Source organism: Sminthopsis crassicaudata, chromosome X (genome assembly GCF_048593235.1).
Source record: "Sminthopsis crassicaudata isolate SCR6 chromosome X, ASM4859323v1, whole genome shotgun sequence".
In the NCBI taxonomy this organism is placed as follows: Eukaryota; Metazoa; Chordata; class Mammalia; order Dasyuromorphia; family Dasyuridae; genus Sminthopsis; species Sminthopsis crassicaudata.
In genome coordinates this window covers 61662233-61678801 of record NC_133623.1, presented here as the reverse complement: position 1 = coordinate 61678801, position 16569 = coordinate 61662233, and the positions used below count along the sequence as shown (strand labels likewise).

At 40.7% G+C, this 16569-nt stretch overlaps 1 protein-coding gene across 1 annotated transcript in view; it reads right to left on the bottom strand.

The window, feature by feature from the left end:
* The window catches only part of FAM199X (family with sequence similarity 199, X-linked), a 38085-nt gene extending 35503 nt beyond the window's left edge, over positions 1–2582 (bottom strand). Inside the window, exon 1 of the mRNA XM_074278026.1 lies at positions 2117–2582. Coding sequence (XP_074134127.1) covers positions 2117–2316 — 200 coding nt within the window. The 5' untranslated portion in view covers positions 2317–2582. The remainder of the gene's footprint in view (positions 1–2116) is intronic.
* Between the last annotated feature and the right edge of the window lie 13987 nt (positions 2583–16569).

Here is a 16569-nt window from a genome sequence, read left to right as displayed (position 1 = left end):
ACTTGCCCAGGGTCACACAGCTAGGACATGTTAAGTGTCTGAGACCAGATTTGAATTCGGGGCTTCCTGACTTCAAGGCTGGTGCTCTATCCGCTGCGCCACCCAGCTGCCCCCATAGCCATATAATTCTCAACAAGTTTGGCAGAACAGTTTTCAATCTGAACTGATAGGGATTTCTGACATTAGTCAAATTGCAGCTTAAAAAAAAAAACCCTAAAAAAATTATGTTTATTCTTTTTCAAAGAATAAAATGTAGATTAAAAACTAGTATCTGACTCAAAGAGCCTAGTAACTATTCATAATTTTGAAGCAAGTCAAGGGAGGTGATTTTCCCCAGGTGCAATCTGGAGAAATGGCTGCTTAATAAATGTTTGTTGAATTTTACTGAGGACTAAGATAAGGCCTTAGGCATAAGATAAACACAAAAGGGCGTACTTTTCAGAGGTAGGGATTTTTCTAGCAGAAAAAAAAGGATTAGTTGTTCAGTTAAAAGCACTTTCCAATGACTAGAGCCCTGGAGATGTAACTATAGATATACCTTCCCTTTTACCTTACCAATATTACGAAAGCTATCTTCAAATATTTATAAGAGGCTGTCAGGTTGAAGAAATATTAGACTGGTGCTTGTGTGGTTTCTGAAAATAGAGCTAGAATAAATGGGGAGAAGTTAAATCAATATAAGGCAAAACTTTCTAACAATTAGAGCTGTCCAACCACGGCTTCCGAGGCAGCAAATTTCCCACCATTCAGGGAAGATGTTCAATCAAAGCACAGAGAGAATCACTCCATGGAATGGAGAGTTGGATTCAAAAGTTCTGAGATTCTATATACTGGATTTGGAATTTGAGAAATTAAGTCCTAAGAAATGTGGCAAAAGGGAGGGCCTTGGGACTCAGCACTGGTAGTGACAGAATGGGGATAAAGGGTATATTTAAAATGGGAATACAAAAGTAAGGAAAATAAGAACAAAATACATGCAACAGGGCCAACCATGGGCCTGGGCAGATCTAGGAGGTGGGAAGAGCCCGGGGCTGGGGGACATGCTGGCTTTGGAGTCTCGGGAGTTGGATTAGAAGTCGGCACTTGTTAGTTGCCATGTAGTCTCTGGGCCTTAGATTCTCTATGTGTAAATGAGGATGTGGTACTAGAGGGTTTTAAGGTTCTTTCCAGCTTTAAATCGAAGCATGTACTATGGAAAAGATGGCTGCTGGGGAGGAGGTAGGCTAACAGCTGGGCAGGGCAGAACACTGAATGGAAAATAGGGGGGTGGACTAGATGGCCCCGTAGTTCCTTAAAATGGGTGACCTTGGGTAAATCACTTCCCTTTCTGGGGCCTCAGTTTCCTCCCCTGTAATAAGGAGGAGGAGGGTTGGAGTATGGTCTCAAGGATCCCTTGCAGGTCAGGATGGAGATTCCTAGGTGTGATCTTGAACAAAGGTGGGCTAACTTCCCCTCCCAGACCCTCAGTTTCCCCAGGCTCCCTCTGGCCATTTTCCAGCTACTCAATGTCCTCTTTCCAACAGCGGCTTTCGGTATTGAACAAATCCTCCCCGGGGTTCCCATCTCTGATCCCTCCTGGCTCCGGATTTGCGGCCCTAGGAGGCACAGAGGGGATGAAGGTCGAGGGCAGAGGAGACCCAGGGCTCTGCCAGTGAGTTGGGTTGCTAGGAGCAGAGAATGGCAAGGGGCCCACCGTGGGGGAAAGGAACCTAGGGAAATGGGGTGAGGGGGGCGGGGGCCGGGAGGGAAAGAAGAGATAAAATGGGGGAGGGGAGGAGCTAAGGTCTCGGGAGACCGTGAAGGGGGTTTGGAAGGGTCCCCCCCGTGGGTGTAGGGGAGACGGGGACGAGGAGCGGAGCAGGTGCCAGGGTCCCGGGGGGAGGGGTGGGGCTCCCCATGGGAAGGGAGATAGCCGAGGCGAGAACGGGGGTGATAGCAAGACTGGGAGGCGACGAGCAGGTGCCAGGGTCCGGGAAACGGAGGGACGCAGAGGTGGGGAGAAGCAGGTGCCAGGGTCCCGGGGAAGGGGCGAGAATCGAGGCGGCGGAGACTGGGGGATGCGGCAGGAGCAAGCGCCCGGGTCCCGGGGAAGGGGTCGGGGTGGGCGGTGCCATACCTGTTGGTGTGGAAGCGGTGCAGGGGGTCGGTGCGGTGGCAGGAGGACAGCTGGCAGCCGAAGTCGCTGACATCGAGGCAGCCCGATTCCTCGCTGAAGCAGGTGCCCGGGCCGCGCGGGGGGCCCAGCAGAGGGAAGGGCTCGTCCGGCGTCAGGAACTTCTCGGCCAAAGCCGCCGCCGCGGCCCCGTCGTCCGCCATACTGCCGCCGCCGCCGCTGCTCTCACCGCTGCCTCCGCCTCAGCCGCTCCCTCCTCCGGGTCTGGGCGGGCGGGCCCCGGCGGCGCTGCTTATAGGCCGCCCGCGGGCATGGGGGAGGGGGCCCCAGCCAGGCCCCGGACACGAGGAGAGCGCGACCGCCGCCGCCGCCGCCGCCGCCGCCGCCCAGAGAGCCCGAGCTGCGGCACTGGCCTGCTCTTTCTCCTCCTCCTTCGCCTCGCCCGACGACGACTACGCCGCCGCCACGCCCGCCACAGGCGCTGCTAAGTACAGCGGGCGGCTGCGGGTGCCTGGAGGGGACGCCGAGTGCGCGTGCGCGGGGCTCTGCCCTCTGCCGGCCCGGAGGAGGAACTGAGGGCCCTGCGCTGGCTGGGCGAGCCGGGGCGGTGACTCAGGGCCAAGGCCAGGTAACTCTATCCCGGGAGGAAGCGGAAAAGGAGATGATCTCTGACCTCGGGTCCTACCCCTCTCCGAGCCGCATCAAAACAAACCCCACGCCCTCGGGAGGACTCGGCCGTGCCGAGGAGTGCCTGCTTGGGCGGGCGGAGGGAAACTTGAACTTTACCTAGAACTTGGAGAACTCGGGGAAGCGCTGGCGGGCCTGAGAACACGGGCAGAGAAGAAAAGGAGGAGGGGGGAAGTTGAGGATCTTGGAGGGCCTCCCCTGTTTCCTTTTGCCATGGTTCTGTCTGAGATCCCCAGGGCCCGTCCCCTAGTATGTGATGGGGTCGAGATAGCAACACCTAGCTTGAAATAAACACGTGACAGAGTCACAATGGTCATTCTGGCAAAAGGCTGGCTGATTTAGGAGAGGGGGTTGATGAGAGCTCACATAGGCCCCAGGAGTGACAAACGGGAGGTAGAGTTGGGAGAGCATATAGTTAGACTGAAGAAAAAGACAAGTTCCCCGGGGGGAACTCCCACTTAGCCGGGAGAAAGGGAACAAGGTGGGAGAAAGTCGCTGTCCGGCTGATTACACTGACCAGAGTTAGCCAGAGTAAGGAGGATGTTAAAAGGGAAGGCAGTATGACGGAGATCCTGAAGAGAATTTGGCAAAGATTTTCATCATAAGCAGAAAGGAAAAGCCAGGGGGAGGGAGGGCGGGGTTGCAAAAGCTCCCACCGAAAAGGGTCCGACCACCAGTTGGCAGATCAGGTCTACATGCTGCTTAAAGATATGCTAAGCAATATCTCCCAAGGTTGATGGAAGAGACCCCGAGGTGGGGGGGATGGGTCGCGGGGAATGGCTCAAAAGTCCCTTCCTAATTGTGTAGGAAAGCTACATTGCCTTCCGGGCCTTCTCCGAGATTTGTGGTGAATGTCTTCAAAGATGCTAACTCGATTGGAGCCCTGATGGATGAATTAACAAGAAACTCTGCCTTCCCAGTACTCTCTAGGAACAGGATTTGGCAGTTCACATCGGTGTTTAAAAGTGCTTGTGAATTTACAAAATTGATTCCCCAAGTGCCCTTGTATATGATCAAGTGTCCCCTTCCCATGTCTTCTAGCTGGAAATCCCTCACTAGGAATGCTCCTTTCTAGGAATCCTTCCAAGCCGGCTTCCCTGAAAGTGCTCCCCACTAAACTGATTATCCCTTTCTGCAGCACTGCTCGGGAACCTAGAAGTGACTCACTCTCGGAGGTAACCAAACATGCTGCCTTGCATTCACAGAGATATAAAACTGGAAGGGGATCTGAAGATCCCAGGCTGGCTAGGCTGGCATGACCTGTTCCTAATGAAACCATCCTGACTCTTAGTAATCACCACTTCCTTTTCTAAGTCATCGAGAGCTGAAAGGAGCTTCAGTGGCCATCTCAGGCTTACTCCTTCATTTTATAGAGGAGGAAATGAAGGCCAAGGACATGAAAGGACTTGTCTGTGGTGCAATTGATGAGGTCCTGTTTTAGACCCAGTAAAATGAGAGTCTTAATTCCTGAAGCAAGCAGACAGAAGGCACTGATACAGACGAGTTGTGAAACAGAGAGATGAGTTTAGCTCCAGGGTCCCTCCCTCTGGGGAGGTCAGCCAATCAGAAATCCAAGTTATGCCAAACTCCTGAGAATTTCCCTCTGGAGAGGTCTCAAGCACTATTACCTCGCCATGCCCTGCCAGAAATCCCACTTATGTCCCTGAGATTAAATTGTAAACTTTTCCTATAAAACCTACTTACAGGCCATCCCATGGCTGCTGCCCTCCTTTGGGTCAGTCCCCCTCATGGTGTCTTTCCCCTTCCCCTGTGCCTCGTGGTCTCTCCCCTAACTCCACTCTGCTTCCCAATCCCACTTCTCCTCCTCACAGCTAACTTTTAAGGTGCTAAGTCCCTGCCAGAATAAGCTAAGGGCATGCTCCAGCTTCATGCAGTGCTCCCTTTCTATTGGGTAATTGGGAGTTCCAGTGAGGAACTGGTCTTTCATATACTCTCCCACTCCATTTCAGATTTACCATTCCCAATGTCTATTGTATCCCTTCATTTTGTCTGTAACCTCTTCCTTAAATAAATCTACCTTTTGCCAAAGAGAACGGCCATTGTGTCTTCTTTGCATGATGGAACCCCAGGTTTTGGTGCCTATCATCATCTGATGTCTACATCAACTACATCATGTTGGTCCTCAAACCAGATCACTTGGTGCTAAACCCCGCATCATAGATCATATCATTTCGGTGCTCAAAACCCTTGGCCTTCTTCTTGACGAAAGATAAGCAATTGTACCTCAGTATTTTTCCTGCTACTCAATCCCTGCTCCTCAGTCAAGGAGGGGAGTAATCAGAAGCCCAGCAAACAGCCGGTTCTTCAAAACCCACTGGCCTTCTACATCTCAATGGAAAGGGGGTCCCCCAATTTAAAGTCCTATTCCTCCATGTAGCAGAGCTTCTGGGGGGAGACGCAGTGTTTTTTGCCTTTCCAAGCCTTGTTAATCACTTAGCAAAACTGGGGACTAGTGGTCAAACTTACCTGGGTGATGCCCTGAATGAAGTTGTTTTGGCATTTCTGGGGAGGACCCCACTATTCTGGAAAGCTGGATCTGTGGACGTGGGCTACGAGGATGCGATGGGAATGGGAGCCGCCACAAGAATGTAGGAGTGTGTTCTGGGGCTTTTAGGGGTGTCTGCATCCTCAATATTACAAAGGGAACTAGTGTAATATCTGGCCAGCTAAGATTAAAAAACACAGTTTTCTGTTTTGTTCCTGTCTCTGTGTTCTCCTTCCTATCTCTATCTTTTTTTTTTCTTTTTTTTGCTGAGGCAGTTGGGGTTAAGTGACTTGCCCAGGGTCACACAGCTAGGAAGTGTTAAGTGTCTGAGGTCAAATTTGAACTCAGGTCCTTCTGACTTCAGAGCTGGTGCTCTATCCACTAGCCGCCCCTCTATCTCTATCTATGACAGTTTGCCTTGACTTTGCAATTCAAATTAACTGAAATTGTTCTTAAGTTAAGCTTCTCTTGCTTGAGGAGAGATTTACTGTCCAAGACTATCCTGATTAAATCAGTATACCCTAGGGATAAAGATCCCTGGTTAAGTAGAGCCTCAAATCCAATTCTCCAGACCCCAAATGTGTAAAAGCTAATGGCTTATTAGCCCAGTCATCCTGTGCCCTCTTTCTCTTTAACCTTAACTGCAGAAAGGTTGAATTGAATGGACAGACTTAAAGGGGAAGTTTTCTGCCACTTTTAAATTTGGGGGCTCTGTGTGTGTTTACATTGGAATTCTGGTTCTAAAATTGTATGAGAGAATTGTATGAGATAATTACTATTAACAGGTACATGCTAAACTGTGAACTTGTTTATTCTGGGTATAAAATCTTAGAAAGATCTTAGAAGATCTCTCTGGTAACTTATTCAAAGGGCTCATATTTTTGTATCTCTTAATTAGATAAAATATGTTAAAGGTGTTTTGTCGCTTTCTAAACTGTACATGGTATAATTTGGGAAAATGTTATGAGCTATGTATTTAAAAATTCTGTCAGGCCTGCTGGATGTGAGCTTTATTTTATGAAATTTTTGCTCAACCTTATTTAACTATCATCCACCTTTTAATTTTAGAAGCTTGAGTTTGCTGAAATTCATTTTCAAATCTAAACCTGATACTGTGTATAGGACAGTGACCAATTTATCTAGATTTTATTTTTCCTTCAGTTACCCTTCCCCATCCCCACCCTCCCCCAGTGAGTGAATTCACAGAACCACTCTTGCTAGCAAGGACATAAGCTCTAGGAAGTGACCTTGATATGAAATTCCTATTCAAGAAAGAAAATTCAGGTGACAGTTTGGCTATCATTTCAAAACATTCTAAAGGATTTTTGGTTGTAATCTGAAATTTAGGATTGAAAACTATCGTTTTATTTTATTTTAGACCCACTGACATCATTATACATGGGGGTGTAGTCCACCTTCTCTCATTAGGTGTGGCTACTCTCCTAGTCTGATCTGAGGCTTCCCCCCCACACTTCACTGATTATTGAGGGAAGTGGAAATAATCCTGTTGCTCAGTCCTTTTCTGAGCCCCCTGGTGGTTCAATGAAATTTCTTCAACTAGACATTTCATTAAGTGGAAGTTAGCACTAACCTTCCACCAAGCTACCCACCTGAAAAAGGGGTCCCTATTCAGCCTATGTTTACAAGGTGTTTTATACCTGAATGTTTGGGGTTTTTTCCAAGTGTGTGTGGGTGTTTTTAAGAATAAAATCATTTCCATAATGCTAAAGATCACTTAGGTAAGATGCTGTATCAAAGTTCTGTTACTTAGTAATGAAAGGAACTTTTAAGAGAAGTTTGTTCAATTTCTGGCTAAATAAAAATTCTCTGAAAATGATTATTTCAAAACCCATTCAGCAAATGATCTAATATTTACTAAGTGCATCATGGTCTCATTGTGTACAGCCTCCCACCATGTATGGGGCCTGAGAGAGTTACAGGCAAAGTGATTTGTAAGTTTTTTTTTTTCTTTTTTAGATCTAAAATGGATTGGGCTAATTCAGAGAAAAAATTGGGCCAGAAATGTACTTAATATGACTTTTCAAATAAGTTTGAATCTAGATATAAATAAGGACCAATGTCCTCTAGTATGGATTGGGATATATGAGAGGGAAAAAATTGGGGCAGAACTATAACTAATATTATTTCTCAAGTTTGAATCCAGGTATGGATAAGGACCAATGTCCTCTAGTATGGATTGTGTTATTTCAGAGAAAAAATGTGGCAGAACTACCATTAATATTATTTCTCAAATTTGAATACAAGTATGGATAAAGACCAATGTCCTCTAGTATGGATTGGGCTATTTTAGAGGAAAAAATTGGGGCAGAACTAAAACAATTATTATTTCTCAAGTTTGAATCCAGGTATGGATAAGGGACAATGTCCTCTAGTATGGATTGGCCTATTTGAGACAAAAAATTGGGGCAGAACTATCATTAATATGTTTTCTCAAGTTTGAATCCATGTATGGATAAAGAGCAATGTCCTCTAGTATTGATTGGGCTATTTAAGAGAAAAAAATCGTCATAAATATAATTATTATTGTTTCTCAAGTTTGAATCTAGGTATGGATAAGGACCAATGTCCTCTAGTTTGGATTGGGCTATTTGAGAGGAAAAAATGGGCAGAACTATCATTAATATTATTTCTCAAATTTTAATACAGGTATGGATAAGGAACAATGTCCTCTAGTATGGATTGGGCTATTTGAGAGGAAAAGAATGGGCAGAAGTATAACTAATATTATTTCTCATGTTTGAATACAGGTAAGGATAAGGACCAATGTCCTTTAGTATAGATTGGGCTAATTGAGAGAAAAAATTGGGGCAGAACTATAACTAATATTATTTCTCAAATTAGAATCCAGATATAGATAGGGACCAATGTCCTCTAGTATGGATTGGGCCATTTGAGAGGAAAAAATTGGGGCAGAAATATAACTAATATTATTTCTCAAGTTTGAATCCAGGTATGGATAAGGACCAAGGTCCTGTAGTATGGATTGAGCTATTTTGGGGGAAAAAATGGGCAGAACTATAATTAATATAATTTTTCAAGTAAGTTTGAATCCATATATAAATAAGGACCAGGCTCCTCTAGTATGGTTTGGGCTATTTGAGGGGAAAAAATGGGCAGAACTATAACTAATATTATTTCTCAAATTTGAATCCAGATATAAATAAGGACCAATGTCCTCTAGTATGGATTGGGCTATTTGAGAGGGAAAAATGGGCAGAACTATAATATTATTTTTCAAGTTTGAATCCAGGTATGGATAAGGACCCATGTCCTCTAGTATGGATTGGGCTATTTGGGAGAAAAAATTGGGGCAGAAATATAACTAATATTATTTCTCAAATTTGAATCCAGGTATGGATAGGGACCAATGTCCTCTAGTATGGATTGGGCTATTTGAGAGGGGAAAAATGGGCAGGACTATAACTAATATTATTTCTCAAGTTTGAATCCAGGTAAGGATAAGGACCAATGTCCTCTAGTATGGATTTTGCTATTTGAGGTGAAAAAATGGGTAGAACTATAACTAATATTATTTCTGAATTTTGAATCCAGGTAGGGATAGTGAACAATTTCCTCTAGTATGGATTGGGATATTTGAGAGGGAAAAAATGGGCAGAACTATAACTAATATTATTTTTCAAGTTTGAATCCAGGTATGGATAAGGACCTATGTCCTCTACTATGGATTGGGATAATTAAGAGGAAAAGAATGGGCAGGACTATAACTAATATTATTTTTCAAGTTTGAAGACAAATATGGATAAAGACCAAAGTCCTCTGGTATGGATTGGGCTATTTGAGAGGGAAAAAATGGGCAGAACCATAACTAATATTATTTCTCAAGTTTGAATCCAGGGATGGATAAGGAGCAATGTCCTCTAGTATGGATTGGCCTATGTGAGAGAAAAAAATTGGGGCAGAAATATAATTAATATGTCTTTTCAAGTAAGTTTGAATCCATATATAAATAAGGACCAGGCTCCTCTAGTATGGTTTGGGCTATTTGAGGGGAAAAATTGGGGCAGAACTATAACTAATATTATTTCTCAAGTTTGAATCCAGGTATGGATAGGGACCAATGTCCTCTAGTATGGATTGGGCTATTTGAGAGGGAAAAAATGGGCAGAACTATAATATTATTTTTCAAGTTTGAATCCAGCTATGGATGGAGACCAATGTCCTGTAGTATGGATTGGGCTATTTGAGAGAAAAAATTGGGGCACAACTATTATTAATATGACTTTTCAAGTAAGTTTGAATCCAGATATGAGTAAGGACCAGGCTCCTCGACTATGGATTGGGCTATTTGAGAGGAAAAAATGGGCAGAAGTGTAACTAATATTATTTCTCAAGTTTGAATCCAGGTATGGATAAGTACCAATGTCCTCTAGTATGGATTTGGCTATTTCAGAGAAAAAAATAGTCAGAAGTATAATTATTATTATTTCTCAAGTTTGAATCCAGGTTTGGATAAGGACCAATGTCCTCTAGTATGGATTGGGCCATTTAAGAGGAAAAAATTGGGCAGAACCATAACTAATATTATTTCTCAAGTTTGAATCCAGGTATGGATAGGGACCAGTATGCTCTAGTATGGATTGGGCTTTTTGAGAGAAAAAATTGGGGCAGAACTATAATTAATATGTCTTTTCAAGTTTGAATCCAGGTATGGATAAAGACCAATGTCCTCTAGTATAGATTGGGCTAATTGAGAGAAAAAATTGGGGCATAAATATACTTAATATGACTTTTCAAGTAAATTTGAATCCAGATATAAATAAGGACCAATGTCCTCTAGTACGGATTGGGCTATGTGAGAGGGAAAAAATGGGTAGAAGTGTAACTAATATTATTTCCCAAGTTTGAAGACAAGTATGGATAATGACCAATATCCTCTAATATGGATTGGGCTATTTGAGAGGAAAAAATGGGAAGAACTATAACTAATATTATTTCCCAAGTTTGAATCCAGGTATGGATAAGGACCAATGTCCTCTAGTATGGATTTGGCTATTTCAGAGAAAAAAAATAGTCAGAAGTATAATTATTATTATTTCTCAAGTTTGAATCCAGATTTGGATAAGTACCAATGTCCTCTAGTATGGATTGGGATAATTGAGAGGAAAAGAATGGGCAGGACTATAACTAATATTATTTTTCAAGTTTGAAGACAAATATGGATAATGACCAATATCCTCTAGTATGGATTGGGTTAATTGACAGAAAATTTGTGGCAGAACTATAACTAATATTATTTCCCAAGTTTGAAGACAAGTATGGATAATGACCAATATACTCTAATATGGATTGGGCTATTGGAGACCAAAAAATGGGAAGAACTATAACTAATGTTATTTCTCAAGTTTGAATCCAGGTAAGGATAAAGACCAAAGTCCTCTAGTATGGATTGGGCTATTTGAGAGGAAAAAATGGGCAGAAGTGTAACTAATATTATTTCTCAAGTTTGAATCCAGGGATGGATAAGTACCAATGTCCTCTAGTATGGATTGGGCCATTTAAGAGGAAAAAATTGGGCAGAACCATAACTAATATTATTTCTCAAGATTGAATACAGGTACGGATAAGGACCAATGTCCTCTCGTATGGATTGGGATAATTGAGAGGAAAAAATGGGCAGAACTATAACTAATATTTTTTCTCAAGTTTGAATCTAGGTATGGATAAGGACCAATGTCCTTTAGTATGGATTGGGATAATTGAGAAGAAAAGAATGGGCAGAACTATAACTAATATTATTTTTAAAATTTGAATCCAGGTCTGGATAAGGAACAATGTTCTCTAGTATGGATTGGGCTATTTGAGAGGAAAAAATGGGCAGAACTATAACTAATATTATTTCTCAAGTTTGAATTCAGGTGTGGATAGGGACCAATGTCCTCTAGTATGCATTGGGCTATTTCAGAGAAAAAAATTGGGGCAGAACTATCATTAATATTATTTCTCAAAATTGAATACAGGTATGGATAAACACCAAGGTCCTCTAGTATGGATTGGGCTATTTGAGAGGAAAATAATGGGCAGAATTATAACTAATATTATTTCTCAAGTTTGAATCCAGGTATGGATAAGGACCAATGTCCTCTAATATGGACTGGTCTATTTCAGAGAAAAAATTAGGACAGAACTATCATTAATATGTCTTGTCAAGTTTCAATCCAGGTATCGATAGGGACCAATTTCCTCTAGTATGGATTTGGCTATTTAAGAGGAAAAAAATGGGCAGTACTATAACTAATATTATTTCTCAAGTTTGAATCCAGGTATGGTTAAGGCCCAATGTCCTCTAGTATGGATTAGGCTAATTGAGAGATAAAATTGGGGCAGAATTATAAATAATATTATTTCTCAAGTTTGAATCTATGTATGGATAAAGACCAAAGTCCTCTAGTATGGATTGGGCTATTTGAGAGGAAAAAAATGGGCAGAAGTATAACAAATATTACTTCTCAAGTTTGAATTCAGGTGTGGATAGGGACCAATGTCCTCTAGTATGGATTGGGCTATTTCAGAGAAAAAAATGGGGCAGAACTATCATTAATATTATTTCTCAAATTTGAATACAGGTATGGATAAAGACCAAGGTCCTCTAGTATGGATTGGGCTATTTTAGAGAAAAAAATGGTCAGAAATATAATTATTATTATTTCTCAAGTTTGAATCCAATGTAAGGTTAAGGACCAATGTCCTCTAGTACGGATTTGGTTATTTAAGAGGGAAAAAATGGGCAGAACTATAACTCCTAAGATTTCTCAATTTTGAATCCAGGTATGCATAAAGACCAATGTCCTTAATATGGATTGGGCTATTTCAGAGAAAAAAATAGTCAGAACATTAATTATTGTTATTTCTCAAGTTTGAATCCTGGTATGGATAAGGACCAATGTCCTCTAGTATGGTTTGGGCTATTTGAGGGGAAAAAATGGGCAGGACTATAACTACTATGACTTCTCAAGTTTGAATCCAGGTATGGATAAAGACCAAGGTTCTCTAGTATGGATTGGGTTATTTGAGAGGAAAAAATTGGGCAGGAGTATAACTAATATTATTTTTCAAGTTTATATCAAGGTATGGATAAGGACCAATGTCCTCTAGTAGGGATTGTGCTATTTGAGGTGAAAAAATGGGTAGAACTATAACTAATATTATTACTGAATTTTGAATCCAGGTAGGGATAAAGACGAATGTCCTCTAGTACGGATTGGGATATTTGAGAGGGAAAAAATGGGCAGAAGTATAATTAATATGTCTTTTCAAGTAAGTTTGAATCCATATATAAATAAGGACCAGGCTCCTCTAGTATGGTTTGGGCTATTTGAGGAGAAAAAATGGGCAGAAGTGTAACTAATATTATTTCTCAAGTTTGAATCCAGGTAAGGATAAGGACCAATGTCCTCTAGTATGGTTTGGGCTATTTGAGGGGAAAAAATGGGCAGAACTATAACTAATATTATTTCTCAAGTTTGAATCCTGGTATGGATAAGGACCAATGTCCTCTAGTATGGATTGGGGTATTTGAGAGGGAAAAAATGGGCAGAACTATAACTACTCTGATTTCTCAAGTTTGAATCCAGGTATGGATAAGGAGCAATGTCCTCTAGTATGGATTGGCCTATGTGAGAGAAAAAATTGGGGCAGAATTATAATTAATATGTCTTTTCAAGTAAGTTTGAATCCATATATAAATAAGGACCAGGCTCCTCTAGTATGGTTTGGGCTATTTGAGGGGAAAAAATGGGCAGAACTATAACTAATATTATTTCTCAAATTTGAATCCAGGTATGGATTAGGACCAATGTCCTCTAGTATGGATTGGGCTATTTGAGAGGAAAAAAATGGGCAGAAGTATAACTAATATTATTTCTCAAGTTTGAATCCAATGTAAGGATAAGGACCAATGTCCTCTAGTATGGATTGGGCTGTTTGAGAGGAAAAAATGGGCAGGACTATAACTAATATTATTTCTCAAGTTTGAATCCAGGTAAGGATAAGGACCAATGTCCTCTAGTATGGATTGGGCTATCTGAGAGGAAAAAACTGGGCAGAAGTATAACTAATATTATTTCTCAAGTTTGAATTCAGGTGTGGATAAGGACCAATGTCCTCTAGTATGGATTGGGCTATTTCAGAGAAAAAAATGGGGCAGAACTATCATTAATATTATTTTTCAAATTTGAATACAGGTATGGATAAAGACCAAGGTCCTCTAGTATGGATTGGGTTATTTTAGAGAAAAAAATGGTCAGAAATATAATTATTATTATTTCTCAAGTTTGAATCCAATGTAAGGATAAGGACCAATGTCCTCTAGTATGGATTTGGTTATTTAAGAGGAAAAAAATGGGCAGAACTATAACTCCTAAGATTTCTCAATTTTGAATCCAGGTATGCATAAAGACCAATGTCCTTAATATGGATTGGGCTATTTCAGAGAAAAAAAATAGTCAGAACATTAATTATTGTTATTTCTCAAGTTTGAATCCTGGTATGGATAAGGACCAATGTCCTCTAGTATGGTTTGGGCTATTTGAGAGGGAAAAAATGGGAAGAACTATAACTACTCTGATTTCTCAAGTTTGAATCCAGGGATGGATAAGGAGCAATGTCCTCTAGTATGGATTGGCCTATGTGAGAGAAAAAATTGGGGCAGAATTATAATTAATATGTCTTTTCAAGTAAGTTTGAATCCATATATAAATAAGGACCAGGCTCCTCTAGTATGGCTTGGGCTATTTGAGGGGAAAAAATGGGCAGAACTATAACTAATATTATTTCTCAAATTTGAATCCAGGTATGGATTAGGACCAGTGTCCTCTAGTATGGATTGGGCTATTTGAGAGGAAAAAAATGGGCAGAAGTATAACTAATATTATTTCTCAAGTTTGAATCCAATGTAAGGATAAGGACCAATGTCCTCTAGTATGGATTGGGCTGTTTGAGAGGAAAAAATGGGCAGGACTATAACTAATATTATTTCTCAAGTTTGAATCCAGGTATGGATAAGGACCCATGTCCTCTAGTATGGATTAGGCTAATTGAGAGAAAAAATTGGGGCAGAATTATAACTAATATTATTTCTCAAGTTTGAATCCATGTATGGATAAAGACCAAAGTCCTCTAGTATGGATTGGGCTATTTGAGAGGAAAAAAAGGGGCAGAAGTATAACTAATATTATTTCTCAAGTTTGAATTCAGGTGTGGATAGGGACCAATGTCCTCTAGTATTGATTGGGTTATTTCAGAGAAAAAAATGGGGCAAGTTTGAATCCATGTATGGATAAAGACCAAAGTCCTCTAGTATGGATTGGGCTATTTGAGAGGAAAAAAATGGGCAGAAGTGTAACTAATATTATTTCTCAAGTTTGAATCCAATGTAAGGATAAGGACCAATGTCCTCTAGTATGGATTTGGTTATTTAAGAGGAAAAAAATGGGCAGAACTATAACTCCTAAGATTTCTCAATTTTGAATCCAGGTATGCATAAAGACCAATGTCCTTAATATGGATTGGGCTATTTCAGAGAAAAAAAATAGTCAGAACATTAATTATTAGTATTTCTCAAGTTTGAATCCTGGTATGGATAAGGACCAATGTCCTCTAGTATGCATTGGGCGTTTTGAGAGGAAAAAAATGGGCAGAACTATAACTACTCTGATTTCTCAAGTTTGAATCCAGGTATGGATAAGGAGCAATGTCCTCTAATATGGATTGGCCTATGTGAGAGAAAAAATTGGTGCAGAATTATAATTAATATGTCTTTTCAAGTAAGTTTGAATCCATATATAAATAAGGACCAGGCTCCTCTAGTATGGTTTGGGCTATTTGAGAGGAAAAAAAAGGGCAGAACTATAACTAATATTATTTCTCAAGTTTGAATTCAGGTGTGGATAAGGAGCAATGTCCTCTAGTATGGATTGGCCTATGTGAGAGAAAAAATTGGGGCAGAATTATAATTAATATGTCTTTTCAAGTAAGTTTGAATCCATATATAAATAAGGACCAGGCTCCTCTAGTATGGTTTGGGCTATTTGAGGGGAAAAAATGGGCAGAACTATAACTAATATTATTTCTCAAATTTGAATCCAGGTATGGATTAGGACCAATGTCCTCTAGTATGGATTGGGCTATTTGAGAGGAAAAAAATGGGCAGAAGTATAACTAATATTATTTCTCAAGTTTGAATCCAATGTAAGGATAAGGACCAATGTCCTCTAGTATGGATTGGGCTGTTTGAGAGGAAAAAATGGGCAGGACTATAACTAATATTATTTCTCAAGTTTGAATCCAGGTAAGGATAAGGACCAATGTCCTCTAGTATGGATTGGGCTATCTGAGAGGAAAAAACTGGGCAGAAGTATAACTAATATTATTTCTCAAGTTTGAATTCAGGTGTGGATAAGGACCAATGTCCTCTAGTATGGATTGGGCTATTTCAGAGAAAAAAATGGGGCAGAACTATCATTAATATTATTTCTCAAATTTGAATACAGGTATGGATAAAGACCAAGGTCCTCTAGTATGGATTGGGCTATTTTAGAGAAAAAAAATGGTCAGAAATATAATTATTATTATTTCTCAAGTTTGAATCCAATGTAAGGATAAGGACCAATGTCCTCTAGTATGGATTTGGTTATTTAAGAGGAAAAAAATGGGCAGAACTATAACTCCTAAGATTTCTCAATTTTGAATCCAGGTATGCATAAAGACCAATGTCCTTAATATGGATTGGGCTATTTCAGAGAAAAAAAATAGTCAGAACATTAATTATTGTTATTTCTCAAGTTTGAATCCTGGTATGGATAAGGACCAATGTCCTCTAGTATGGTTTGGGCTATTTGAGAGGGAAAAAATGGGCAGAACTATAACTACTCTGATTTCTCAAGTTTGAATCCAGGGATGGATAAGGAGCAATGTCATCTAGTATGGATTGGCCTATGTGAGAGAAAAAATTGGGGCAGAATTATAATTAATATGTCTTTTCAAGTAAGTTTGAATCCATATATAAATAAGGACCAGGCTCCTCTAGTATGGTTTGGGCTATTTGAGGGGAAAAAATGGGCAGAACTATAACTAATATTATTTCTCAAATTTGAATCCAGGTATGGATTAGGACCAATGTCCTTAATATGGATTGGGCTATTTCAGAGAAAAAAAATAGTCAGAACATTAATTATTAGTATTTCTCAAGTTTGAATCCTGGTATGGATAAGGACCAATGTCCTCT